Source organism: Coregonus clupeaformis, chromosome 8 (genome assembly GCF_020615455.1).
Source record: "Coregonus clupeaformis isolate EN_2021a chromosome 8, ASM2061545v1, whole genome shotgun sequence".
NCBI classification, from domain to species: domain Eukaryota; kingdom Metazoa; phylum Chordata; class Actinopteri; order Salmoniformes; family Salmonidae; genus Coregonus; species Coregonus clupeaformis.
This window is the reverse complement of record NC_059199.1, coordinates 49,974,713-50,002,670: the sequence shown is the minus strand read 5'-3', so window position 1 is coordinate 50,002,670 and position 27,958 is coordinate 49,974,713. Positions and strand designations below refer to the sequence as shown.

The window sequence follows — 27,958 nt, the reverse complement described above, 5'->3', positions numbered from 1 at the left end:
GGGTCAAATAATAATCACATTGGTTGCAACAGGTCAGCACCTCAGGAGTAAATGTCAGTTGGCTTTTCATAGCCGAGCATTCAGAGGTCGAGACAGCAGGTGCGGTAGAGAGATAGAGAGAGGGAGGGAAGGAGAGAGAGAGAGAGAGACGGTCGAAAACAGCAGATCCGGGACAAGGTAGCACGTCCGGTGAACAGGTCAGGGTTCCATAGCCACAGGCAAAACAGCAGAAACTAGATCAGCAGCACAACCAGGTGGACTGGGGACAGCCAGGAGTCATTAGGTCAGGTAGTCCTGAGGTAAGGTCCTAGGGCTCAGGGCCTCCGAGAGAGAGAGAGAGAGAGAGAGAGAGAGAGAGTGTAGCGGGTGATTTGGATGGAACAGGCGCAGGAGGGGTAAATCACAGAATAAATGGTTTATTCTGCAAATACAGCGGTACGCAGCAATGCGTAAAACAACTACAGTGCGGTTACAACGGCGCCCTGGAGAAAACAAAACACACGGGTGAAAATCCCGGCGATACAGTACATAAAGCTCCACCGAGCTATCGACACCTCCACAAGAAACAATCACACACAAAGACATGGGGGGCAGAGGGAATACTTATACAGGGACTGATGAGGGGATATGAACCAGGTGTGTGTAAAAACAAGACAAAACAAATGGAATGATGAGATGAGGAGCGGCAGTGGCTAGAAGGCCGGTGACGACGAACGCCGAAGCCTGCCCGAATAAGGAGAGGAGGCAACTTCGGAGTAAGTCGTGACAGTATCCCCCCCTTGATGCGAAGCTACAGCAGCGCGCCGACACCGGCCTCGGGGACGGCCAGGAGGACGCGGAGCAGGGCGAGCCAGATGTCTGACGGTGGAAATCCCGCAAAAGGGAGGGATCGAGGCCATCCCTCACCGAGACCCAGCACCGCGCCTCTGGACCGTACCCCTCCCATTCCACGAGGTACTGAAAGCCCCCACTCGATGCCTCGAATCCAGGATGGAACAGACGGAATACGCCGGGGCCCCCTCAATGGGGCGGAGGGACCTCGCGCACCTCAGACTCCTGGAGCGGACCAGCCACCACCGGCCTGAGGAGAGATACGTGAAACGAGAGGTTAACACGGTAATCAGGAGGGAGCAGCAACCTATACGTAACCTCGTTAACTCTCCTCAGGACTTTGAATGGCCCCACAAACCGCAGGCTCAGCTTCCGGCAGGGCAGGCGCAGGGGCAGGTTCCGGGTTGAGAGCCAGACCCGATCACCCAGTACAAAGACCGGGGCAGCGTTGGCTTTCTGGCGACACACGGCGCACTGGAGGTGGATATGGGTGGCGTTCCACGTCTCCTCCGCGTGCCGAAACCAGTCATCCACCGCAGGAGCTTCGGTCTGGCTCTGATGCCACGGCGCCAGGGCCGGCTGATACCCTAAAACACATTGACATGAGATAGGTTAGTGGAGGAGTGGCGGAGAGAGTTCTGGGCATATTCGGCCAATGGCAAGAACACCGACCACTCCCCCGGCCGGTCCTGGCAGTAGGACCGCAGGAACCTACCCACATCCTGATTCTCCCGTTCCACCTGCCCATTAGATTCGGGGTGAAACCCAGAGGTCAGGCTGACCGAGATCCCCAGACGTTCCATGAACGCCTTCCAGACCCTAGACGTAAACTAGGGACCCCAGTCAGACACTATGTCCTCCGGCACCCCGTAGTGCCGGAAGACGTGAGTAAACAGGGCTTCCACAGTTTGCAGGGTCGTGGGGAGACCGGGCAGAGGAAGGAGGCGGCAGGCTTTAGAAAAGCGGTCCACAACGACCAGGATGGTGGTGTTACCCTGAGAGAGGGGAAGATCAGTTAGGAAGTAAATCGATAAGTGGGACCATGGCCGCTGTGGAACTGGTAAGGGATGTAACTTACCAGCTGGAAGGTGCCTAGGTGCCTTACTCTGGGCGCATACCAAGCAGGAGGAGACATACACCCTCACATCCTTAGCCAAGGTAGGCCACCAGTACTTCCCGGTCAGACAGCGCACTGTACGTCCAATGCCTGGGTGACCAGAGAAGGGGGACGTGTTTGCCCAATAGATAATATGATCACGGACACTAGACGGCACGTACCACAGCCCAGCTGGGCACTGAGGTGGAGATGGCTCTGTGCATGATGCCCGCTCTATGTCCGCGTCCACCGCCCACACTACCGGTGCCACAATGCAGGAGGCCGGGAGTATGGGGGTGTTGTCTATGGGCCTCTCCTCTGTGTCATACAGCCGTGACAGTGGGTCTGCCTTCACGTTCTTTGTGCCTGGTATATAGGACAGCGTGAAATCAAACCGGGTGAAGAACAAGGCCCACCTGGTCTGGCAACAGCCAACAGCTCCCGATCACCAACGTGATCTTGGGTGGCGTGCCCGAGCGTTGTGATAGGACAGCGCCTACCCCTACCTCAAATGCATCCACCTCCACTACGAATGGCAATGATGGATCGGGATGGGCCAGTACCAGGGCTGAGGTGAACAGAGCAATCAGGTTACTGAAAGCCCTGTCAGCCTCAGCAGACCAGCGGAGCCGGGACGGCCCACCCTTCAACAGAGAGGTGATGGGAGCTGCGACCTTGCCAAAGCCCCGGATAAACCTCTGATAGTAATTGGCAAAGCCAATGAAGCGCTGCACCTCCTTTACCGTGGTTGGAGTCGGCCAATTACGCATGGCTGAAATGCGGTCTCCCTCCATCTCCATACCTGAGGTGGTAATGTGGTATCCGAGGAAGGAGACGGATTGTTGGAAGCACAGACACTTTTCTGCCTTGGCATATACAGTGAGGGAAAAAAGTATTTGATCCCCTGCTGATTTTTTATGTTTGCCCACTGACAAAGACATGATCAGTCTATAATTTTAATGGTAGGTTTATTTGAACAGTGAGAGACAGAATAACAACAAAAAAATCCAGAAAAACGCAAGTCAAAAATGTTATAAATTGATTTGCATTTTAAAGAGGGAAATAAGTATTTGACCCCTCTGCAAAACATGACTTAGTACTTGGTGGCAAAACCCTTGTTGGCAATCACAGAGGTCAGACGTTTCTTGTAGTTGGCCACCAGGTTTGCACACATCTCAGGAGGGATTTTGTTCCACTCCTCTTTGCAGATCTTCTCCAGGTCATTAAGGTTTCGAGGCTTCAGCTCCCTCCACAGATTTTCTATGGGATTAAGGCCTGGAGACTGGCTAGGCCACTCCAGGACCTTAATGTGCTTCTTCTTGAGCCACTCCTTTGTTGCCTTGGCCGTGTGTTTTGGGTCATTGTCATGCTGGAATACCCTTCCACGACCCATTTTCAATGCCCTGGCTGAGGGAAGGAGGTTCTCACCTCCCTTTGATGTGGTGAATTTCTCCTGTACCCTTAGCAGAAAAACACCCCCAAAGCATAATGTTTCCACCTCCATGTTTGACTATGGAGATGGTGATCTTGGGGTCATAGGCAGCATTCCTCCTCCTCCAAACATGGCGAGTTGAGTTGATGCCAAAGAGCCCGATTTTGGTCTCATCTGACCACAACACTTTCACACAGTTCTCCTCTGAATCATTCAGATGTTCATTGGCAAACTTCAGACGGGCCTGTATATGTGCTTTCTTGAGCAGGGGGACCTTGCGGGCGCTGCAGGATTTCAGTCCTTCACGGTGTAATGTGTTACCAATTGTTTTCTTGGTGACTATGGTCCCAGCTGCCTTGAGACCATTGACAAGATCCTCCCATGTAGTTCTGGGCTGATTCCTCACTGTTCTCATGATCATTGCAACTCCACGATGTGAGATCTTGCATGGAGCCCCAGGCCGAGGGAGATTGACAGTTATTTTGTGTTTCTTCCATTTGCGAATAATCGCACCAACTGTTGTCACCTTCTCACCAAGCTGCTTGGCGATGATCTTGTAGAACATTCCAGCCTTGTGTAGGTCTGCAATCTTGTCCCTGACATCCTTGGAGAGCTCTTTGGTCTTGGCCATGGTGGAGAGTTTGGAATCTGATTGATTGATTGCTTCTGTGGACAGGTGTCTTTTATACAGGTAACAAGCTGAGATTAGGAGCACTCCCTTTAAGAGTGTGCTCCTAATCTCAGCTCGTTACCTGTATTAAAGACACCTGGGAGCCAGAAATCTTTCTGATTGAGAGGGGGTCAAATACTTATTTCCCTCATTAAAATGCAAATCAATTTATAACATTTTTGACATGCGTTTTTCTGGATTTTTGTTGTTGTTATTCTGTCTCTCGCTGTTCAAATAAACCTACCATTAAAATTATAGACTGATCATTTCTTTGTCAGTGGGCAAACCTACAAAATCAGCAGGGGATCAAATACTTTTTTCCCTCACTGTAGGTCATGCTCCAACAGTCGGTCCAGCACTCTGCGAACCAGGGACACATGCTTGGCGCGCGTAGTAGAATACACCAAAATGTCATCGATGTAAACCACCACACCACGACCAAGCATGTCCCGAAACATCTCGTTCTCAAAGGACTGGAAGATTGATGGAGCATTCATCAACCCGTACGGCATCACCAGGTATTCATAATGCCCCGTGGTTGTGCTAAATACAGTTTTCCACTCGCACCAGGTTGTACACACTCCTGAGATCTAATTTTGTGAAGAAGCGCGCCCCATGCAATGATTCGATAACAGAGGAGATGAGGGGTAGAGGGTAAATATAGCGAATGGTAGTTTGATTAAGTGCACAGTAATCAATGCAAGGGCGCAGACCTCCGTCTTTCTTCTTCACGAAAAAGAAACCAGAGGAGGCGGGTGAAGTGGAGGGAACCCCTGGCGCAGGAACTCTGAGACGTATGTCTCCATAGCCTCCGTTTCAGCCTGCGACAGGGGATATACATGACTCCTGGGAGGCACAGCGTCTAACCGGTGGTTTATCGTGCAATCCCCCGCCCGATGGGGTGGTAATTTGGTCGCCTGGGTTTTTGGAAAACGCGTGCGCCATGTCGAGGTATTCGGGGGGAATGCGCACGGTGGAGGTAGTGTCTGGACTTTCCACCGTGGTTGCACCAACGGAAACAGCTAGACACCTATCCTGACACTCTCGCGACCACTCCGTGAGAACCCTCTGCGGCCATGAAAAGGTGGGGTCGTGTAGTGCTAGCCAGGGAAGGCCCAACACAACAGGGAAATCAGGGGACTCAATAATATAAAAGGTGATTTGCTCCCTATGGGTCTCCTGCGTAATCATAGTGACTGGTGCTGTAACCTCCCTAACAAAACATGATCCCCATAATGGTCGACTGTCAAGTGCTTTGATGGGCAATGGAATGGACAGGGGAACCAATTTAATTCGTAGACTATTAGCTAAAGACCTGTCCATTAAGCTCCCAGCTGCGCCTTTATCGACCAGCGCCTTACACTGGGGAACTACCATGTAATCAGGGAAGTTGATGTGGATGGTGAAATGCGCAGCAGAGGGCTCTGAACGAGTGTGGGTTTGCGCTAACTGGGGTGACGCGAGAGTGCCCTGCCTGCCGCCACCAGACCCAGAAAAACTCTGACAACAGCGTGCAGCAGAATGTCCTCTCATGCCACAAGAGTGACACTGGATCTGTCGCCCTCCATTCTCCCGGATCGCTGCACCACCCAGCTCCATCGGAACGTGATCCGGGTTGAGGTGGGGTGAAATGGGCAGGCCCCTTCCAGGACGTCCTCTCGAAGCCAGCAGGTTGTCCAACCGGATGGCCATGTCCACCAGTTGGTTGAAGGTCAACGTGGTATCCCGGCAGGCTAGCTCCCTTCGGACGTCCTCTCGCAGGCTGCATCGGAAGTGGTTGATGAGGGCCCGCTCGTTCCACCTGGACCCAGCTGCTAGAGTTCTAAACTCCAGGGCAAAGTCTTACGCGGTCCTCGTCCCCTGCCTCAGATGGACCAGACGCTCGCCCGCCTCTCTTCCTTCGGGGGGATGATCGAAGATTGCCCGGAAGAGGCGAGCGAACTCCCCGTAGTTGTCCAATGCGTCTCCTCCTTCACTCCAGACCGCGTTGGCCCACTCCAGGGCTTTCCCCGAGAGGCAGGAGACGAGGGTGGACACTTTCTCCCGATCTGATGGTGGTAAAATAGAAGTCCAGCTGCAGGAGGAAACCCTGGCAGCGGGCCGCTGTCCCATCGTATTCCCTCGATCGAGACAGGTGAATACCTCTGGGACTTGGGGTGTGGGTGGCTGGATCCGGTCGCTCAGCTGGTTCCACAGGGTCGGGTCCTCTCCTCTCCAAGCGCTGGACGACCTGGAGAACCCAATCCATTGCTTCGCCCAAGCTGGCTAACATGTTGGAATGCTCCTGGACCCGCTCAACGCCTCCAGGCATATTCCCCGCTCCTGCTGACTCCATGCTGTTGGATGTGTGATTCTGTAGCGGGTGATTTGGATGGAGTCAGACGCAGGAGGGGTAAATCACAGAATAAATTGTTTATTCGGCAAATACAGCGGTACGCAGCAATGCATAAAACAACTACAGTGCGGTAACAACAGCGCACTGGAGAAAACAAAACACACCAGCGATACAGTACATAAAGCTCCACGAGCTATTGACACCTCCACATAAAACAATCACACACAAAGACCTGGGGGCAGAGGGAATACTTATACAGGGACTTATAAGGGGATATGACCCAGGTGTGTGTAAAAACAAGACAAAACAAAAGGAATGATGAGAGAGGTGAGATGATGAGAGATGAGGAGCGGCAGTGGCTAGAAGGCCGGTGACGACGAACGCCGAAGCCTGCCCGAACAAGGAGAGTCGTGACAGAGAGAGAGAGAGAGAGAGAGAGAGAGAGAGAGAGAAGAGAGAGAGAGAGAGAGAGAGAGAGAGAGAGAGAGAGAGAGAGAGAGAGAGAGAGAGAGAGAGAGAGAGAGCATTCACACAGGATACCAGATAAGACAGGAGAATTTCACCAGATAGCCCGAGGGGGTGCAAAACCGGACAGGAAGATCACAACAGTGACTCAACCCACTCGACCCACTCAAGTCGAGTATAGCTAAAAATGCCTGGCACGACGTGACGCACCCCTCCTAGGGACGGCATGGAAGAGCACTAGTAAGCCAGTGACTCAGCCCCCGTAATAGGGTCAGAGGCAGAGAATCCCATTGGAGAGAGGGGAGCCAGCCAGGCAGAGACAGCAAGGGCGGTTCGTCACTCCAGTGCCTTGCCATTCACTTTTGCACCCCTGGGCCAGAGTACACTCAATCATAGGACCTACTGAAGAGATGAGTCTTCAGTAAAGACTTAAAGGTCGAGACCGACTCTGCGTCTCTCACAGCCAGACCATTCCATTAAAATGTAGCTCTATTGGAGAAAGCCCTGCCTCCAGCTGTTTTCTTTGAAATTCTAGGGACAATAAGGAGGCCTGCAGCGTCTTGTGACCATAGCGTACATGTAGGTATGTACGGCAGGACCAAATCGGAGAGATAGGTAGGAGCAAGTCCATGTAATGCTTTGTAGGTTAGCAGTAAAACCTTGAAATCAGCCCTAGTCTCAACAGGAAGCCAGAGAGAGAGGCTAGCACTGGAGTAATATGATCAAATTTCTTGTTCTAGTTAATATTCTAGCAGCCGTATTTAGCACTAACTGAAGTTTATTTAGTGCTTTATCTGGGTAGCCGGAGAGTGGAGCATTGCAGTAGTCTAATATAGAAGTGACAAAAGCATGGATTAGCTTTACTGCATAATTTATGGACAAAAGGTTTCTGATTTTTGCAACGTTACGAAGATGGAAAAAAGCTGCCCTTGAAATATTCTTGATATGTTTTTCAAAAGAGAGATCAGGGTCCAGAGTGATGCCGAGGTCCTTAACAGTTTTATTTGAGACGACTGTACAACCATCAAGATTAATTGTCAGATCAAACAGCAGATCTCTTAGTTTATTGAGACCTAGAACTAGCGTCTCTGTTTTGTCCGTGTTTAAAAGCAAAAAGTTTGTCACCATCCACTTCCTTATGTCTGAAACACAGGCTTCCAGGGTAGGCAATTTTGGGGCTTCACCATATTTCATCGAAATGTACAGCTGTGTGTCGTCCGCATAGCAGTGAATGTTGACATTGTGTTTCCGAATGACATCACCAAGAGGTAGATTATATAGTGAAAACAATAGTGGTCCTAAAACGGAAACCTTGAGGAACACCGAAACGTACAATTGATTTGTCAGAGGACAAACCATCCACAGAGACAAACTGATATCTTTCCGACAGATAAGATCTAAACCAGGCAAGAACTTGTCCGTGTAGACCAATTAAGGTTTCCAATCTCTCCAAAATAATGTGGTGATCGATGGTGTCAAAGGCGGCACTAAGGAGCACGAGGACAGATGCCTTGGTCTGACGTCATTAAAAGGTAATTTACCACCTTCACGAGTGTAGTCTCAGTACTATGATGGGGTCTAAAACTAGACTGGAGCGTTTTGTATACATCATTTGTCTTCAGGAAGGCAGTGAGTTGCTGCGCAACAGCTTTTTCAAAATAAATTGCCTTGCAAAAGTATTCATCCCACTTGGCGTTTTTCCTATTTTGTTGCATTACAACCTGTCATTTAAATTGATTTTTATTTGGATTTCATGTAATGGACATACACAAAATAGTCCAAATTGGTGAAGTGAAAAAAAAAGAACTTGTTTCAAAAAATTCTAAAAAATAAATAACGGAAAAGTGGTGCGTGCATTTGTAATCGACCCCTTTGCTATGAAGCCCCTAAATTAGATCTGGTGCAACCAATTACCTTCTGAAGTCACATAATTACTTTAATAAAGTCCACCTGTGTGCAATCTAAGTGTCACATGATCTGTCACATGATCTCAGTATATATACACCTGTTCTGAAAGGCCCCAGAGTCTGTTACACCATTAAGCAAGGGGCACCACCAAGCAAGTGGCACCATGAAGACCAAGGAGCTCTCCAAACAGGTCAGGGACAAAGTTTTGGAGAAGTACAGATCAGGGTTGGGTTATAAAAAAATATCAGAAACTTTGAACATCCAACCATTAAATCCATTATTAAAAAATGGAAAGAAATGGCACCACAACAAACCTGCCAAGAGAGGGCCGCCCACCAAAACTCATGGACCAGGCAAGGAGGGCATTAATCCGAGAGGCAACAAAAATACCAAAGATAACCCTGAAGGAGCTGCAAAGCTCCACAGCGGAGATTGGAGTATCTGTCCATAGGACCACTTTAAGCCGACACTCCACAGAGCTGGGCTTTACGGAAGAGTGGCTAGAAAAAAACCTTTGCTTGAAGAAAAAAATAAGCAAACGTTTGGTGTTTGCCAAAACGCATGTGGGAGACTCCCCAAACATATGGAAGAAGGCACTCTGGTCAGATGAGACTAAAATTGAGCTTTTTGGCCATCAAGGAAAACGCTATGTCTGGCGCAAAGCCAACACCTCATCACCCCAAGAACACCATCCCCACAGTGAAGCATGATGGTGGCAGCATCACGCTGTGGGGATGTTTTTCATCGGCAGGGACTGGGAAACTGGTCAGAATTGAAGGAATGATGGATGCCGCTAAATACAGGGAAATTCTTGAGGGAAACCTGTTTCAGTCTTCCAGAGATTTGACACTTGAGTGGTTTAAGGGGAAACATTTAAAAGTATTGGAATGGCCTAGTCAAAGCCCAGACCTCAATCCAATTGAGAATCTGTGGCATGACTTAAAGATTGCTGTACTCCAGGGGAACCCATCCAACTTGAAGGAGCTGGAGCAGTTTTGCCTTGAAGAATGGGCAAAGATCCCAGTGGCTAGATGTGCCAAGCTTATAGAGACATACCCCAAGAAACTTGCAGCTGTAATTGCTGCAAAAGGTGGCTCTACAAAGTATTGACTTTGGGGGGGTGAATAGTTATGCACGCTCAAGTTTTCTGTTTTTTTCTCTCTAATTTCTTGTTTGTTTCACAATAAAAAATATTGTGCATCTTCAAAGTGGTAGGCATGTTGTGTAAATCAAACGATACAAACCCCCCCAAAATCCATTTTAATTCCAGGTTGTAAGGCAACAAAATAGGAAAAATGCCAAGGGGGGTGAATACTTTCGCAAGGCACTGTAGGCCGATAGTTAAAAAATAATAATCTGGGTCAAGGTTTGGCTTTTTCATGAGAGGCTTTATTACTGCCACTTTTAGTGAGTTTGGTACACATCCGGAGGATAGGGAGCCATTTATTATGTTCAACATAGGAGGGCCAAGCACAGGAAGTAGCTCTTTCAGTAGTTTAGTTGGAATAGGGTCTTGAAGGAAGCTGGAAGGTTTAGAGGCCATGGCTATTTTTTCGATGAATGTTTTGAGAGATACAGGATTAAAAAACTTGAGTGTCTCCATTGATTTTAGGTCCTGGCAGTTCTGTGCAGACTCAGGACAACTGAGTTTTGGAGAAATAGGAGTCTGTAATTTGCTTTGTAATGATCAGGATCTTTTCGTCAAAGAATTCATCACGGCTGAAGTGAAGGCCATCCTCTCTTGGGGTATGCTGTTTTTTAGTTAGCTTTGCGACAGTATCAAAAATAAATGTTGGATTGTTTTTATTCTCCTCAATCAGGTTGGGAAAGTATGCTGATCGAGCAGCAGTGAGGGCTCTTCGATATTGCGCGGTACTGTCTTTCCAAGCTAGTCGGAAGACTTCCAGTTTGGTGGAGCGCCATTTCCGTTCCAATTTTCTGGAAGCTTGCTTCAGGGCTCGGGTAGGGAGCTAGGTAGGGAGCTAATTTCTTGTGACAAATGTTTTTGAGGTGCGACTGCATCTAGGGTATTATGCAAGGTTCCATTTAGATCCTCAGTTAGGTGGTTAACTGATTTTTGGTAGGTGGAGGGAGTCTGGAAGGGCATCTAGGAAACTTTGGGTTGTCCGAGAATTTATAGCGTGGCTTTCAATAATCCTTGGTTGGGGTCTGAGCAGATTACTTGTTGCGATTGCAAACGTAATAAAATGGTGGTCCAATAGTCCAGGATTGTGAGGAAAAACATTTAGATCCACAATATTTATTCCACAGGACAGAACTAGATCCAGGGTATGACTGTGGCAATGCGTAGGTCCAGAGACATGTTGGACAAAACCCACTATGTCAATGATGGCTCAGAAAGCCTTTTGGAGTGGGTCTGTGAACTTCTCCATGTGAATAAAGTCACCAAAATGTATAATATTTTCTGCCATGACTACAAGGTCCGATAGAAATTCAGGGAATGCTGTATATGGCCCAGGAGGCTTGTAAAAGTAGCTATAACAGTGCTTGGGTAGGCTGCATAGATTTCATGACTAGAAACTCAGAAAAGGCAGTTTTTGTATTTTTATAGATTTACATTTGCAGTATGAAAATGTTAGAAACACTTTGCCTTTGCGGGATGTGCAGGGGATATGGTCACTAGTGTAACCTGGAGGAGAGGTCTCATTTAACTCAGTAAATTCATCAGGCTTAAGCCATGTTTCAGTCAGGCCAATCACATCAAGGTTATGATCAGTGATTAGTTAATTTACTATGACTGCTTTGGAACAGGGATCTAACATTAAGGGATCTAACATTAAGTAGTCCTATTTTGAGTTGAGGCATTATCACAGTCTCTTTAAAAAATGACAGGGATGGAGGTCTTTATTCCAGTGAGATTGTTAAGGCAAACACTGCCATGTTTATATTTTCCCGACTTAGATCGAGGCACAGACTCTGTCTCAATGGAGAAACTAAGCTGACTACACTGACTGTGCTAGCGGCAGACAGGGGGCAGGCCATCTCATTGTGGAGCTAGAGGATCCCTGTCTATGTTGATAGATCAGATGAGAGCACCCCTCAAGCTAGGATGGAGTCCGTCACTCCTCAGCAGGCCAGGCTTGGTCCTGTTTGTGGGTGAGTCCCAGAAAGAGGGCATATTATCTATAGCGACTGCAATTAGATGGCATTGCGTTAATGTTGCTACTTAGCTTTTTCGGCTGGTGGAGGTCCTGTAGAATCATGTCCAGATAAACTGTCCAGGGTGAGAAAGTTGAATGAAAAGTTGAGCGAGGACATATATTTACATTTTAGTCAATTAGCAGACGCTCTTATCCAGAGCGACTTACAGTTAGTGAGTGCATACATTATTTCTTTATTTTTCATACTGGCCCCCCGTGGGAATCGAACCCACAACCCTGGCGTTGCAAACGCCATGCTCTACCAACTGAGGTACATCCCTGCCGGCCATTCCCTCCCTCAAAGGGGACAAAACCAAGACGTTGGTAGATTTCTTAAAGTAAAAAACGAAAAGGTAGCCAAGTAACAACAAACGGCACAGATGCTGAAACTTTCATTTTAGGACATTTATTAATACATGTACAAAATACTCATACTGATAATATGTATGAGTGTGTGTATGCATTTACACAAACACATGGATACAAGAATTTCTAACAAAAACGTCAACCTCATTTTGGAGAGATCCAACTCATCTCAAAATATCATATCAAAATAAAAACGCAACAAATCCAACCAAAAACAACATTTTACATAATTATAGTCCCACAAGAGACATTAAGGCCACGGTTTTCATAGAAAACACTTTGAATTAGTTGACCCAGAGAATGATTCCTTAGTTTTACCCCGTTGGACATTTAACACTGACCGAACACTGAAGCCCATACAAGCTAATACAGGTGTGTGTGTGTGTGTGTGTGTGTGAAGAAGCAGCACTTATGTAAGGGGACTGTGTGTCTGCCACAGGGTATCCAGGGGGACATTTGACCATCATTTTTGTCACATGGAAGAGAGATACTCCTGGTGGTACAAGTTGATGGTACAGGTTATACAGTTGTTGAAATATAAAAATCACACAGAGGCTTCCATTAGACCTGAACTTCATTCACTATAATGTATTCTTCTTGGTAAAAGGCTCAGTCAAATCAAGCAACGCTTTTTCCTGTTGTTTCCTCTCCTGTGATAGGCAGACCACTAATACCCACAAGTAGAAAACGCAACACGTAGCCTACAGGCAGCGTTCGTTCGTTCAGTGCGTAGGCATTCATCTAGGAGTGGTTCAGTTGAACATTCTCTTCTCAATACTGTTTCATTCATTTGATCTTGAGGGGAACGGTTTCAGGCAGGCCTTTCTAGAGCAGGAGCTAGATAGTAGAACATAGAACAAGCAGCGTAGAGGGCTGGAGCGACATTAGACGTTACCAGTTAGGTCCTGTCCTGTCAGTCAGGATGCCTGGTGAAAACGACTTGGATTTGGCCCTCATCTTTCCTTTTAAAGTGCTTCCTAACTGATAACGCTGTTGCCTATTGGGAAGTTTGCAAACCATATTCAAATGATTTGGTCAACTTCACATTCATTATCTTGTTTTCTGTTGAAATCCTACGGTAGAAAAAGTGGCATGTCTTTCTTGTATGCCACTTGGCCGTAAATAGGTTTTAAAATGGTGTACTGAACATTGTCATTTGGCCATGTCTTTCTGACTACAGTTTGAAAACTCAGGGGACCACAGTGCTACATTCAGTCATTCAGGAGGGAGGGCGGGGCTTATACTCATTCTGGCGCTGACGGTTCGCTAAAGATCCTGTCTCAGGGGAACACGGTCCAATAGGTACAGCCAGGGCAAGAGTGACGCTACACAACTACAGAGCAGAATGATGGAAGGATTATTTAGCTTAAAGAAGTCTGGCTCAATACTGGGGAGATCCTGGAGATGTTTCTATTGATGTTCTATCTTCATTGCTGATCTCTTAGCTCAGTGCTGATTGAAGTATCAAAGATGTAGGAGACTAGTGCGTTAGACAGGGCTAGCTGATAGGCTATATGGGAGAGTGTCAGACAGCAACCATAATAGTCATAGTGGTCATAGTGGGTGGTTACTGTACATCATCAACCTGAAGCAACTGTGTTAAATATGATCACAATAAAACATCTATTTAAACATATTAATGATCATCTCACAGCTATAGCAGTACCTATACTTTTACAAAGCCAGGGCATGAGCGTGTGTATTCTTGTGTACAAGCAATGTCCTCAATCCCTGATTGAGGGCGTTTGAGCGAGCAGGGCAAACAAAAATGGATGTAGAAAGTAAAGGATTTCTTGGGGGACATCTTGGGTTGGTGTGGGGAGAGAGGAAGAGGTAGTAGTAGAGAAAGGTCTGATTCTGCCCTCTACATTCAGTATCTTCCTCTGCTACTGGTGAGCCTTCATATCAAAGTCCCAGTCACACAGTAGGAGAACTGCTTCTTCAACAGACCTGCAGAAAAATCACAGAGATCACCAGACCGGAGCAGCTGTTAAGGCAGCAGGACACATTGGCAGTCACATCCAACTATCTATGGGTCTTGTCTCGCGCCATGTCTTTCTAGCCTGGTGGGCTGTCTGTCTCTCTGTCCTCGCTGTTCCAGCGGTGAAACCAAACCAGCAGCTCATGAATTCAGAGTTCTGCCACCTAGTGGTAGTATCAGGGTATTGTCACGTCTTAGTGTCCGAGGTGTGTCGGCGGACTAGTGCCCATGTTGTGGACCGTGGTCGTTGTACTGGTTGTGGGCGGGGTGGTTGGGAGGCAGGGGAGGACCGTTGACACCGGGGTGGTAGAAAGCACAGTTGCTCTCGTAACGGCAGTTTCCTTTCATCATGAAGTGGCGACACACTGGCCTCTTGGACATGTCTGGGAGGAGGAGAGTAGAGAGAAAGAGAGAGAAACAAGAACAGAGTTAGTACACAACTAGCCAGGCAAATCAAACGTTTCTGTACTGACTGCATCAAGGCTAGAAGATGGCAAACGGAAAACAACTTCGTCCTTACTTTTATTGGACTACTGTGGGGCAGAGTCCTACATGGGCAATACAGGGTGTCGTTTCAGACTGTCCCTATATGTCTCTAACATAGAAATCGAATTACTTGAAGGAACATTCCCTTTCTAAGTCAACTCACCTCCCATGTTGTGTCCTCCTCTAGGACCACCTCGTCCTCTCCCTCTGAAGCCCACCTGTTCCCCTCCTCTCCCTCGGCCCCCGCGGTGGAAGTGTCCCCCTCCGCCCCGGTGTGGCCCCCCCCTCATCGAGTCGTCCCCCCAGTAGTTGCTGTTGTCTCCTCCGTGGCCCTGGGGCGGCGGGGGCCCCATCATGCGGGGATTGGCGTTGAAGCCAGGGGGTCCGTGGTTGTGTGGGGGCGGGGGCGGGGGGTGGTTGTAGTGGGGGCCTCCGGGGCCCGGGGGCTTGCCTGCAGGAGGGTACCCCACTCCGTTCATGGGCATGCCCATGTTGTTCATGTTGGGCATGTTGTTCATGCCTGGACCGTGGCCCAACAGGCCCTGGCTCACTGTGGAGGAAAGACATACTTTAAAAATCATCCTAGCAAGCATATTGTCATATACAGTTAAGAGTAGGAGGAAATGGAAGAATACTTGGTTTGTGTTAGAACTGAAGAGCGAGGTGAAGGTGTGTTGTAAAGGTGTGTGTGTGTTTTAAAGGTGTGTGTGTTGTAAAGGTGTGTGTGTGTTGTAAAGGTGTGAGTGTGTTGTAAAGGTGTGTGTGTGTGTGTGTGTTGTAAAGGTGTGTGTGTGTTGTAAAAGTGTGTTAAAGGTGTGTGTGTGTTGTAAAAGTGTGTGTTAAAGGTGTGTGTGTGTGTTGTAAAAGTGTGTGTGTGTATGTGTTGTAAAGGTGTGTGTGTGTGTGTATGTGTTGTAAATGTGTGTGTGTGTGTGTTGTAAATGTGTGTGTGTGTGTGTATGTGTTGTAAAGGTGTGTGTGTGTGTGTGTGTATGTGTTGTAAAGGTGTGTGTGTGTGTGTGTGTATGTGTTGTAAATGTGTGTGTGTGTGTGTGTGGTAAAGGTGTGTGTGTTGTAAAGGTGTGTGTGTGTATGTGTTGTAAAGGTGTGTGTGTGTGTGTGTGTGTGTGTGTGTGTGTGTGTGTGTGTGTGTGTGTGTGTGTGTGTGTGTGTGTGTGTGTGTGGTAAAGGTGTGTGTGTGTGTGTGTGTTGTAAGTGTGTTAAAGGTGTGTGTGTGTGTTGTAAAAGTGTGTGTGTGTATGTGTTGTAAAGGTGTGTGTGTGTGTGTGTATGTGTTGTAAATGTGTGTGTGTGTGTGTTGTAAAGGTGTGTGTGTGTGTATGTGTTGTAAATGTGTGTGTGTGTGTGTATGTGTTGTAAAGGTGTGTGTGTGTGTGTGTGTATGTGTTGTAAATGTGTGTGTGTGTGTGTGTGTGGTAAAGGTGTGTGTGTTGTAAAGGTGTGTGTGTATGTGTTGTAAAGGGGTGTGTGTGTGTGTGTTGTAAGTGTGTGTGTGTGTGTGTGTGTGTTGTAAAGGTGTGTGTTAAAGGTTTGTGTGTGTGTGTGTGTGTGTGTGTGTACCTCCGGGCGGGGGTCCGGTGGGGGGGCCCTGGTTCTGGGTCTGCTGTAGAGAGCCCAGCAGCTGTTTGATCTTTTCAGAGAAGTCTGGCTGCTTGATCAGGTCCTCAGTAGACTGGCCACCACTAGCTCCCTACAGGAGAGACAGGGAGGGAGGGAGAGGTTAAGCCAAATCATGAAGACACTCTAAAATAAACATCACAGATACACTGGTTACAGGGCTTCTCCAGGGGTTCCAGAAGTTCTGTTTTAAAACAGTTACGGTAGACAACGCATTAATAATTGAATTCATCCAATCATAAAGTTCCTCAATGAGATTACATAATGGCGGGGTTACAAAAACAGCATTAGTTCATGTTTTGACATTTTTTAAATCTCTATATCGCTTACCATGATGGAGGTGAGTAGCTCCTGTACGTTGACGGAGGGGGCAGCGGGGGCACCAGGCGTGCCCTGGGCAATGTTGCCTAGGTTACCCAGGTTGCCCAACAGGTTGTTGGCCCCCAGGTTGCCCATGAGGTTGGCGAGGATGGGGGGCAGCTTGGAGCCCTCCACCCCCCCGGGGCCCACGGCAGAGCCAGGCTGGGACGACGTGTCCATGGGCTCCATGTAGCTGTCGTCCATCATGGTTGAGTCCTGGAGAAAAGAGGGAGTTAGTGAACTGGACACAGAGGATGTTTGGAGCATTGAATGTTGTTTTCTATGTATTACAGGAATTTTGTATCACTTTCAGATGCAAAACTCTGAAGAGTAAAAGTCAAAACTGATAACACTTGTAATGCTTCCTATTTTATATTCAAAACCTTTGGTTGTGCATTCATTGGAGTTGAACATCTTTCAAACAGCATCAAAGTGATTGACAGAAAATTGTATATCTCACCTCGTCCAGGGGTATGAGGCGTGGAGGCATGGGTTCGTAGGCCTCAGGCTCTGGTTCATGGGGGCTGTCAGGAACACTGAGGAAGAGACAGAAGGTGAGCTTCCCCAATACAATGTGAGGCACTTTGAGCACCTGGTAACCCACTAGGCTATAGAAATCCATATCATTTTAAGCCATACTTCTCTCTTCCTCTCTCTCACAAACTCTGTCTCTGTGTGAATCCGTACCTCTCTTTGGTGAGGAAGATCTCCTGCAGGATGCCCGTCTCGCGGTCCCTCTGTGTGAGTCTCTCTGTGCTGTTGGCCCCGGCGTTGACCAGGGGGCCGGTGAGGGCCAGGGGCCTCGGGGGGCTCCAGGGGACCCGCTCCTCCATGGAGTCGTGGGACAGGCGCCTCGCCATCTCAAACGTGTGGCGGTCCATCATCATCTCGCGCTTCGCCGCCTCGCCAAAGTCCTTGACCTTGTTGACGTTGACTGGAGAGGGGGATAGAGGGAAGGAGAGAGGTGGAGAACAAGGAAAAGGTTAGCTGTGGCACCCAACAGGGATGTGATTACGACAAGATAGAAAAAGCTGGCTTTTGACTAGGGATTGAAGATAAATGACAGAAAAGCAGGGGGGGAATCACATCGCTACCAAAAGACTCATTTACCAGAACTTAGTAAAGTATTGAGCATGTCTTTATTGGGCTGTTGACTAGCTAGCCAGTATTGACAACTATCTAGTTTGACTATAGAACCACAGTTTGACGTGCAATTAAACACAACACCGACCAAAGAAATTGAATTGAAGTTACCGTTAGTTTTTGTTCTCTCACCTCTCTCGGTCTCGTCCAGGTCGAAGTAGAAGTACTCTTTGAGCTGCTCCTCCTCGGCCCAGCGCACGCTCTTCTTCTTCTTGCCCTTCTTGGTCAGCTGACCCTCCTCTTCGCCGCGGGGCTCAGCCAGGGCGCTGGGCTTCTCACTGCTCGTGTCCATGGCCTCTGGGTCGTCGGCAGGCACAGGCGTGCCGGGTTGCTCTAGGTCTACTGGGACCTCGTGGGGAGGGGTGGTGGAGGCCACCTGGGTCTCTGGGGACAAGGGCTTGGCGCCGCCCTGGGGTGACGGATAGTGGGGTTTACCCTCGAATGGACACGGCTGAGAGGAGGAGGGATGCAGAGAGAGAGAGACAAGGGTGAATACTCAATTCCATTTGCACAGCTTTCCCATCGATTTAGGTGTAGAGTCAGAATAGCAGAGACAGTAGTTGTCTGTGCTGTCTGTCTGGTCAGGAAGGCATGTGTTTACCTTGTTTGACGTGGGAGAGACAGCTTTGGGGTCTCTCCCTTCCCTTCCTTTCTTCTTCTTGATCTTGATGAGAGAAACGGGGGCGGAGTTTAGGGCATCCAGGAAGCCTGTACCCTCAAGGGCTGCATAGAGAGAGGAGGGTACCTTAGTGATGTCACTAACAGTCAACATACTGCAGTGCTACCTGATTGGGAGATTGGTTTAAAAGTGTGTACTACACACCACACTATTTTCTCAGGGGTAGGGTACAAAACAACAACATGTGAAAGAAACAAATGTTTGTTTATGCTCTGAAACTGTTGGTATGCTCTCTTGTAGTTTATTGCAATGTTTCAATCTTGAAGACCTTCCAGTAGGGGAACATATACAGCAGTGTGTGGGTCTCTACCAGGGTTGAGGAGGTCAATTCCATTTCAATCCAATCAACTCAGGAAGTAAACAAATTCCAAAATGTTCTCAGAGAAGTACTGAAGACACTTGGAATTTCCCTTAACTCCCTGAATTGAGAAGGAATTGACCTCAATCCTGATATATTCTCCTTGTTAAGAGGTTATATCTAGCCTAATCTACTAAATGTTGCGGGGTTAGGTCTAATCTACTACAGTGGGGGAAAAAAGTATTTAGTCAGCCACCAATTGTGCAAGTTCTCCCACTTAAAAAGATGAGAGAGGCCTGTAATTTTCATCATAGGTACACGTCAACTATGACAGACAAAATGAGGGGAAAAAATCCAGAAAATCACATTGTAGGATTTTTTATGAATTTATTTGCAAATTATGGTGGAAAATAAGTATTTGGTCAATAACAAAAGTTTCTCAATACTTTGTTATATACCCTTTGTTGGCAATGACACAGGTCAAACGTTTTCTGTAAGTCTTCACAAGGTTTTCACACACTGTTGCTGGTATTTTGGCCCATTCCTCCATGCAGATCTCCTCTAGAGCAGTGATGTTTTGGGGCTGTCGCTGGGCAACACAGACTTTCAACTCCCTCCAAAGATTTTCTATGGGGTTGAGATCTGGAGACTGGCTAGGCCACTCCAGGACCTTGAAATGCTTCTTACGAAGCCACTCCTTCGTTGCCCGGGCGGTGTGTTTGGGATCATTGTCATGCTGAAAGACCCAGCCACGTTTCATCTTCAATGCCCTTGCTGATGGAAGGAGGTTTTCACTCAAAATCTCACGCTACATGGCCCCATTCATTCTTTCCTTTACACGGATCAGTTGTCCTGGTCCCTTTGCAGAAAAAACAGCCCCAAAGCATGATGTTTCCACCCCCATGCTTCACAGTAGGTATGGTGTTCTTTGGATGCAACTCAGCATTCTTTGTCCTCCAAACACGACGAGTTGAGTTTTTACCAAAAAGTTCTATTTTGGTTTCATCTGACCATATGACATTCTCCCAATCCTCTTCTGGATCATCCAAATGCACTCTAGCAAACTTCAGACGGGCCTGGACATGTACTGGCTTAAGCAGGGGGACACGTCTGGCACTGCAGGATTTGAGTCCCTGGCGGCGTAGTGTGTTACTGATGGTAGGCTTTGTTACTTTGGTCCCAGCTCTCTGCAGGTCATTCACTAGGTCCCCCTGTGTGGTTCTGGGATTTTTGCTCACCGTTCTTGTGATCATTTTGACCCCACGGGGTGAGATCTTGCGTGGAGCCCCAGATCGAGGGAGATTATCAGTGGTCTTGTATGTCTTCCATTTCCTAATAATTGCTCCCACAGTTGATTTCTTCAAACCAAGCTGCTTACCTATTGCAGATTCAGTCTTCCCAGCCTGGTGCAGGTCTACAATTTTGTTTCTGGTGTCCTTTGATAGCTCTTTGGTCTTGGCCATAGTGGAGTTTGGAGTGTGACTGTTTGAGGTTGTGGACAGGTGTCTTTTATACTGATAACAAGTTCAAACAGGTGCCATTAATACAGGTAACGAGTGGAGGACAGAGGAGCCTCTTAAAGAAGAAGTTACAGGTCTGTGAGAGCCAGAAATCTTGCTTGTTTGTAGGTGACCAAATACTTATTTTCCACCATAATTTGCAAATAAATTCATAAAAAATCCTACAATGTGATTTTCTGGAATTTTTTCTCAATTTGTCTGTCATAGTTGACGTGTACCTATGATGAAAATTACAGGCCTCTCATCTTTTTAAGTGGGAGAACTTGCACAATTGGTGGCTGACTAAATATTTTTTTTCACCACTGTACATGTTGAGGGGTTAGGTCTAATCTACATGTTGAGGGGTTAGGTCTAATCTACTACTGTACATGCAGTGAAGGGGTCAGAAAGATAGTACATACCGATTTCTGTTGAGGTCTTACGTTGTGCCGGGATGATCTTCACTTTGATCTCCTTGGTCTGGTTAGGAGTGGTGTTTAGAGGTTTATACTTCTTCTCCACAGGGGGAGGGTCCAGAGGACCCAAACTGGTGGGGAGAAAGACAAGAGAAACACAGGTTAAGTTTTACTCCAGAGGACCCAAACTGGTGGAGAGAGATAAATGGGAGAGGTTCAGTGAGTAATAGTTCCAATATATTCATTACAAATGGCAAATACATTTGCCAAAGATGGGTTTGGGCAGTACTCTCATTAAGCACCTAGGGGGAAGCACTGACCAGTGTGAAATTCTGTGGTTAGGCAATATTTATCCTGTTATTGCCCAGTAAACAGCAGAAGGGAAACGCATATACACAATACGAACAAAGCTGTTATTACTGTCTGAAGTAAGTGTAGTTTACCTGGGTCTCTTGAGGACTAGGGCTGGTTTGATGTTGTACTTGTCTCCCAGCTGGAGGGCCACGGTTGGCTTCTTGACTGGGACAGGGGTGGGAGCATCCATCTCCAGGCCTGGAAGACAACACACAGGACAGGGTCAGATCAGGATATTATCTAGTCCTACATCCAGCACTTTAGGAACAGCAGGAGCTTCATCCCTACAGCCAGAAACACAATGACCTTTTCCTCATTTGCATATTACTGTGGCCTGTCTTCTATTGAAGGACAATAACCGTATACACAGAATCATCTTTTGAAAATTAAACTTTTTTGTGAAAAACTGTGAGGACAGAGTGTGCATGTAGTTTGACAATATGGTGGTGACGGGAAGCGTAGTGTACCTATGGAGCGGATCTTAGCATGGCTGGGAGCGTGAGCTTTGGGCTTCTCCCGCTTCTTCTCCTCCTCTGCTGCCTTCCCTACATCAGCCGCCTTCACCTCTCGGACTGGCACTCTCCCCTCCTCCTTCTTCCGCTTCTTATCTGAGAGAGAAAGAGACTGGGTGTTATGTAAACAAAGAGATTACAGGGGAGCTGAGAGTTAAAGAGGAAGAAAGTAAAAATGAGAAAGAGGGGAAAGATGGAAAGCATGAGGGAACGGGGGATAGGAAAGTAGTGGTTACCTGCAGGAGAGGTGGCAGAGACACTCTGGGAGCGGATGGTAGCCATCCAGCCATCCACCAGCCCAGTGGCCAGCTTCCTCAGCCCTGAGAGACAACATTAGTTACACATCAACTTCAGACACTGTCATAAAACAATTGACATCTTCTGGAACTCTATCTTGGCTTTGGGTTTGTGAGAAAGTGAGTTACAAATAAAATGCTAAAGTATTTCTTCACAGAGGTCTATTAGTCAGCTCAGTGTATTGAAGAGGGTGGACCACAAGGGAAAAGAAAGTTGTTTAAAAACATACCCTCAGTCTCTCCAGTCTTGCTGAGCTGCTTGACCAGCTTGGCAGTGTTGTTCTGTTTCAGGTGGTCTACAGTGAGGGGCAGTTTCTGCAGCGTCAGCAGGATGAGCTGTAACAGGGGGGTGTTGTTGCTAGTCTTGGAGTAGGTCAGCCACGCGTTCAGCAGCTTGTAGCCTCCCACTCGGATAAACCTGGATGAAGTGATGGAAGAGTCAATCAAATTGAAGCTAAATTGCCCATTTTTACAAAGCCATTTGTCACAAAGTGCTTTACAGTAATCCGGCCTAGACCCCCAACCCCCCAAAGAACAAGCAGCAGCACAGTGGCAGAGAAAACTCCCTAGTGAAGTTACTAAACAAGTTACTAAACAATAAATGACATAAGATGGAAGTAGATCTTACCGGTTGAGAATGTCATGGGACTTGGTCTGCAGTAAGATATTCAGGTACATACACCTGCTCACCATCTTGTGAGAGCCCTTCATGAGACTGTGGAGAAAAGACCAAGAAGAAAACCAACCGTCAGAACAAAATAATGCTACCATTACAATGCTACCATTACAGTCTACACCGGCAACTCAAAATACATTTTAAAATAATTAATGAAAAACACTAAAAGCTGGAAAAAAATGTATACAAGTTCAAAAGCACATCATAAAAGTTAAAATATGGCAGTGTGTTAATTACCTGAAAACGTTGGGGACTCCCTCCAGGCTGCGGAGCTCTCCATCTTTCCCCAGCAGGTTCTCTACTCCCTTCAGGACCTCCCTGGGGTCCACCGGGCCCACCGCCATCTCTGCTCTAAGGGAGGAAGAGACAAACACACTTAACATACAGGATATCGTCAAATAAAATCTTATAAACGCTGGCGCTTACTAAACAGTCATCGTTATAGTCTCTTTCAATGTGCCGCTCAAGTGATGTTTGCACTGAACTGCATCCAGGCATGTCAGATTTGACTTTGTTTTGGGAGTGCTCCTTGGAACAGACACCATCCGTTCAACTCTAAATCCTGCAAAAAGCAACGACCATAAGACATTTCCAAAATCCTCTCTACTACATGAACAACCAAGGCTGAAATCCATACTGCATAGTTTACACTGTTTCCTTCTAGCTACAAAACTGAGAGCAACACCACAATGGCCCAGAGGCCTACGTCAAAACACCAACATTGCTAGATCTTCAGTCACACTGAAATCTGACAACACAAGGGGGCAGTGACATTCCCAGCTAACCCCTCAGCATAGGTGCTGCCTTTGTATTCCAAATTATGTACCATGGTGAACAATTTGTAAGTCGCTCTGGATAAGAGCGTCTGCTAAATGACGAAAATGTAAATGTATTGACTGATATATTGGCTCATACTTTTAAAAAATGTGCATTTCATTTTCTCTGAGGGATGGATCTGTCAGTTCCGTGGGGTTATTCTCCTAGCTGAGGGAGAAGAGGGGATGACAGACAGAGCCTACTGTCCCTGTTCTCACAGTATCTGCAGTAGGCTTCCCCAAAGACAGCAGGGTAGAGCCTAATACAAAGATTGCTTATAGGTCATGCTGCTAGTTCATTTTCTGTGTCAGTAATTCAATAGAATACACAGAGAAAGAAAGGGAGGAAATATGCAAGGAGTCAGTTCAACACAGCACATTATTATGAGAAAATGACAGGTTGGGCTGTAGTTTAGAGTAGGTTCATGTGGACTTCCCCCAAGGGCGGAGCAATAAATTCAAGTAGCTATGCTTTATTCAGATTGTTAAAACATTACACAACAAGTTTCAACAAAACCTTCCACTCATGATTGCCTTCATAAAATGTACAGCCTTAACAAGTTCATGGTAAGTGCAAATAAAAACGGATGAGTGATTAGGCTTGGACATGAGCAAAACAACCAGTAGACCTACAAACTACAGTGGCGGGGAAGTTAGTCTTTGGGCTGAGCAGCAGCCTTGTCAACCTGCCATTTGTACTGTTCTAGTCTCAGAGAAAAAAAATACTGACTTTCCAACTTATTTTTATAGAAATGTTTTTATAGAAATGTCAAAGGTGATGAGAGCTGTGGAAGCTAGAATACTTTACTGATGCTGTCCTGGTAATGGATGAGGATGCTACAGTCTTTGTTGAGTGTGGGTGAAAAATACCTTGAGTAGCTTCCCCCTCTACTAATAATACACACATATTGGAAGCTAAACACTGAGGCACACAGACACGGCCCTCAAAATGAAAGCCTACCGATATTCAGTTTCAGGCTTGCAGTGCACTAAACTGGTGGTTGGAATGACTGACCAGCTCCTTCACTGATAGAGAAGGGTGCAGTCATATTACCAGTAGTCTCAGGTGGCACAGGAACTCCAAGGAACACAGTTGGTTGAACAGAGCACAGAAGAAGCCTATTCTATGACAAATGCATAGTACTATTAATTTCAGTTATCTAAAGAACATATTTAACTATTTTTGTGTGTGTTTGTAAGTATAAATAATAATTTTAAAGTAATATTAAAGTTATTTGAATTGATATTGTAAGTATTGGTATTGTAAGTGGTTGATCTCACACATACATCCCTTAAAGTGTATAGGACTACTGTGGAACCAGTATGTTAATTACCTAATATTAACATTAGAATAAAGGGAATATTTAATCTGAAGCATTATCCATGACTAACACTTGCTTCAATGGTCCCCCCAAGAGTATTGGATAAACGTTTCTTAGCATTTACTGCCACCTATAGTTTAGTACAAGGAATGACAAATTGTATGAAATGTACAAGCACTACACGTCAATGCTAATGTAGTCAAATGAAATCCACACATTTCAAAGTACCAATTAATGAATACATGTATCAAAGCAAATTTATACACTATATTTAAAAAACGTCAAATTCACTAAACGAAAGTAATTTAATTTGGCTATGAATATATTTGAAACGTATAGTTAACCTGAGCAGGAGATTGGCTCAAGTACAAGTGCGTTGTTAAAACAACTACCGACGTCATTAATGTGCCATATAATGGGAACACTAGTAGACCAACCTCAGTTGAGGATACAGTGACTATGGATGGATCGATCCTCTACATATAAAACGCAGTCAAATCTCCACTAAGCTATAAAACCATTGCAGTAAAATGTAATTATAATTTTTGCTTAGCCTTGCTCAAACTATGCTTAAATCATAATAAACACTTACAGTAGGGGCGGGACTTAGGCTATCTGTATGCATTTTTCTCATTGTTCAGTGCATAACTGAACGCTTATAACGTTAATATTTGAAGGTCGTTATAATATGGTTATGACTATGTTCATTATCATATACTTTTAATTACTGTATCCAAGTATTACTTGGATAATATCCAAGTATTTCATTTTGAAATGTCATGATGTGAGGAAATCAGTTTGGTCTTACCCGTTTAACTGTTGTAGTAGAAGTTTTATATAGTCTCAGAACTCCACAACACACAACTCCTGAAAATGTCACAACTGTTACACACGCACACAGTCAATAGAACGAAGTTATTGAGAAGACAGCCTAGTAAAGAATAATTCAATGGGGGAAAAGTCAAGTAAATTAATATTCATACACAAATAATTGCTTTGGTGCATTTACTCAAATAAATAGCAATGCAGTTGAAAAGAGTAAGACCTGTTATCATTTAGCTACAATTTAACAAATACTTTGTCACTATCGCTCAAACCCCTGGCAATACAAAGTGATTTTTTGTTTACATAACAACCGTATCCCTGGTCGACAGTCATTATTACATCAAACACATTTGTCCTATGGGGTTAATGTTATTTCTGTTTGTAGCCTACACCAAGCAGATCTAACTCAAATAAATGACTAGTTACAAATAGAAAATAGAGGCGGGAAAGCCTGTAGATAATCAAATTATGTATATACATTTCATTCAAACGCACCATGTTAATGATGGTTATATAATTAAATTTCACGCAGCCCTTTATGACAAACTGCATCTGTCATTGCAATGCACGCCCTACCATACCACTAGAATAAAGATCCCGTTGAATGACCGAGTTCAGACTAGGGGAGGGTGCCGTTAAGAGAGAAAAAACTAACCCGTGATCCACCGAAAATAAACCTAGGCCCTGCCCTCTTTTGTTAACTGCTTCGTGGCTGCCACAGCCTCGAGAACAATGTATGCCAGCTAACCCGGCCACAACAACACAGTTAGCCTACTATCACATTAGCACGGCCGGAGAATCATTTGACTATCTACAAAAAACAACGGAAGGTATCTAGCTATAACGGCTACACATGCGTTAAGGACACTGCGAGAAGAAAGTCATTCCGCTATTCAGGGAAGCCAACACCCGACTGTCACTCCAGAAAAACATTGTAGCCATTAATGCTGCGTCTTCTGAAAGGATAAAACGACAACAAGCCCGCCATTTTGATGTAATTCCGACAAAACCGTTCTGCCTTGTACAAAATTTCGAATGAACGTTTCCCCCCGAGTATTTCAATCCTGCAATCTTTATCCTCAGATTGCCGTATACATATCGTACACCTGGGGAATGTATTTCCTGCTATAACGATATCGACGATACAATGTCAGGTGTAGCAAACTACCACAAATGACCGACTTTTCCAGTGAAGTCCGTAATCTTCAAACTAAGCAATCTTTATGTATAGATTGCGGTAGGTGTCAATTCCAAGAACCTCTCCCTATTTAGAGAAAAAAAACATCCAGATTCATAGGCAAAAATATTTCCTACGGCAATCTTTATGAGTAGATTGCTTATGATTAACTTAAAACATGTGTTTAGTTTATTTGTATCAGTCTCACACACAAAGAAACGGAGCGTTTCCACTCTGCATACTTTCCTGTGTGAGCTCATAAACTATCCTTAGCTTTCGCTGCATTTGAACTGCAAATAGCTAGCTAGCCACGTACGGAGACCAACTAGCAGACTTCACATTAGCCTAAATCTACGACAAAACAATTGATGATTTCATGAATTTTGGTTCAGAATGCTTTGAAAATCAACACTTACTATAAATACTTCAGCGTCTCGGGTAGCTATACTACTGTATATTGTGCTTTACAGCAACAGATCTCTTGTTACATCAGTTTTATATCGTTAACCGTCATGTTATTATAACGTTAACAATCTTATGGCTGGAAAAACTGGTTTATGGGCGGGGTTGTGGCAGCTAAAAACTAGTTTTTCCTTCTGGAACAAACTGGAGGCAAAAATAGTAATCAAATGTCCATTACTTGAAGAAAAAAAAAGTTTTTTTTGAGTAAAATGTTCAAAGTCCTCGACGGCCACTCTTCAGACTAAATACCTGAAGAAAAAAAAGAGCACACAAAACGAAAAACACATTTAAGATACATTCACTTATTTTTTCGGTGTGTTCATACACACCTGAATCTTAGAAGAGCTTTCTTATGATGGATTATGGTTAAAATACATAATTGCGCAGTCGTTTTTGTTTAAAAAAAATAGCAGCATTTCTTTTGACGTTACTCACCTCAGAACACATCCAGGAATGAGCTAGAAGGGGAGGGGCTTGGTATTTATACCATGTGACGTTTTGACGTCGTACGCGTGTTCACGCATGCACTTTCTGGGGTTTTCATGGTGACAAAATGGAGTTTTTGGTGACGCGTGGTTGTAGAACGACCTTCATCAAAGTGTTTTGTATATGTGCTTTCATTGTCCATGAAGGACAGAGAGATGGCGCTGCAAGTTTTGTACGTTCTCTTTTCAATGTATCTCACATCCCAAGTCTATTGTTCCTTATCTAAACAAATTTAAATGAGTATCAGTGCTAACTCACAAAATATGGTG

General features: G+C 45.8%; 1 protein-coding gene across 3 annotated transcripts; it reads right to left on the bottom strand.

Moving 5' to 3' along the window:
• Positions 1–12,282: 12,282 nt before the first annotated feature.
• On the bottom strand, positions 12,283–27,665 carry LOC121571896 (serine/threonine-protein phosphatase 1 regulatory subunit 10-like). Of its 3 annotated transcripts, none has more exons than XM_045222044.1 (17): positions 27,639–27,665; positions 23,518–27,452; positions 22,840–22,953; positions 22,555–22,641; positions 22,157–22,344; positions 21,867–21,950; positions 21,586–21,726; positions 21,208–21,316; positions 20,771–20,895; positions 18,474–18,595; positions 17,984–18,323; positions 17,417–17,663; positions 17,190–17,265; positions 16,700–16,945; positions 16,313–16,442; positions 14,895–15,281; positions 12,283–14,628 (listed from the first exon to the last, which is right to left on the bottom strand). In XM_045222044.1, the coding sequence occupies exons 3-17, from the start codon at positions 22,944–22,946 to the stop codon at positions 14,465–14,467; spliced, it is 2,553 nt and encodes an 850-aa protein (XP_045077979.1). In that variant the 5' UTR covers positions 22,947–22,953; positions 23,518–27,452; positions 27,639–27,665; the 3' UTR covers positions 12,283–14,464. The 3 variants fall into 3 exon arrangements, with proteins under 3 accessions (XP_045077979.1, XP_045077981.1, XP_045077980.1); XM_045222046.1 differs by having other exon boundaries at positions 18,005–18,323; XM_045222045.1 differs by having other exon boundaries at positions 27,158–27,452.
• Between the last annotated feature and the right edge of the window lie 293 nt (positions 27,666–27,958).

Coding starts and splice junctions, on each gene's coding strand:
- LOC121571896 (XM_045222044.1), bottom strand. CDS start 22,946: ATGGCGGTGGGCCCGGTGGACCCCAGGGAGGTCCTGAAGGGAGTAGAG. Junction 22,642..22,839: donor GGAGTCCCCAACGTTTTCAG/GTAATTAACACA, acceptor TTTTCTCCACAG/TCTCATGAAGGGCTCTCACA. Junction 14,629..14,894: donor AGGAGGACACAACATGGGAG/GTGAGTTGACTT, acceptor TCCTCCTCCCAG/ACATGTCCAAGAGGCCAGTG.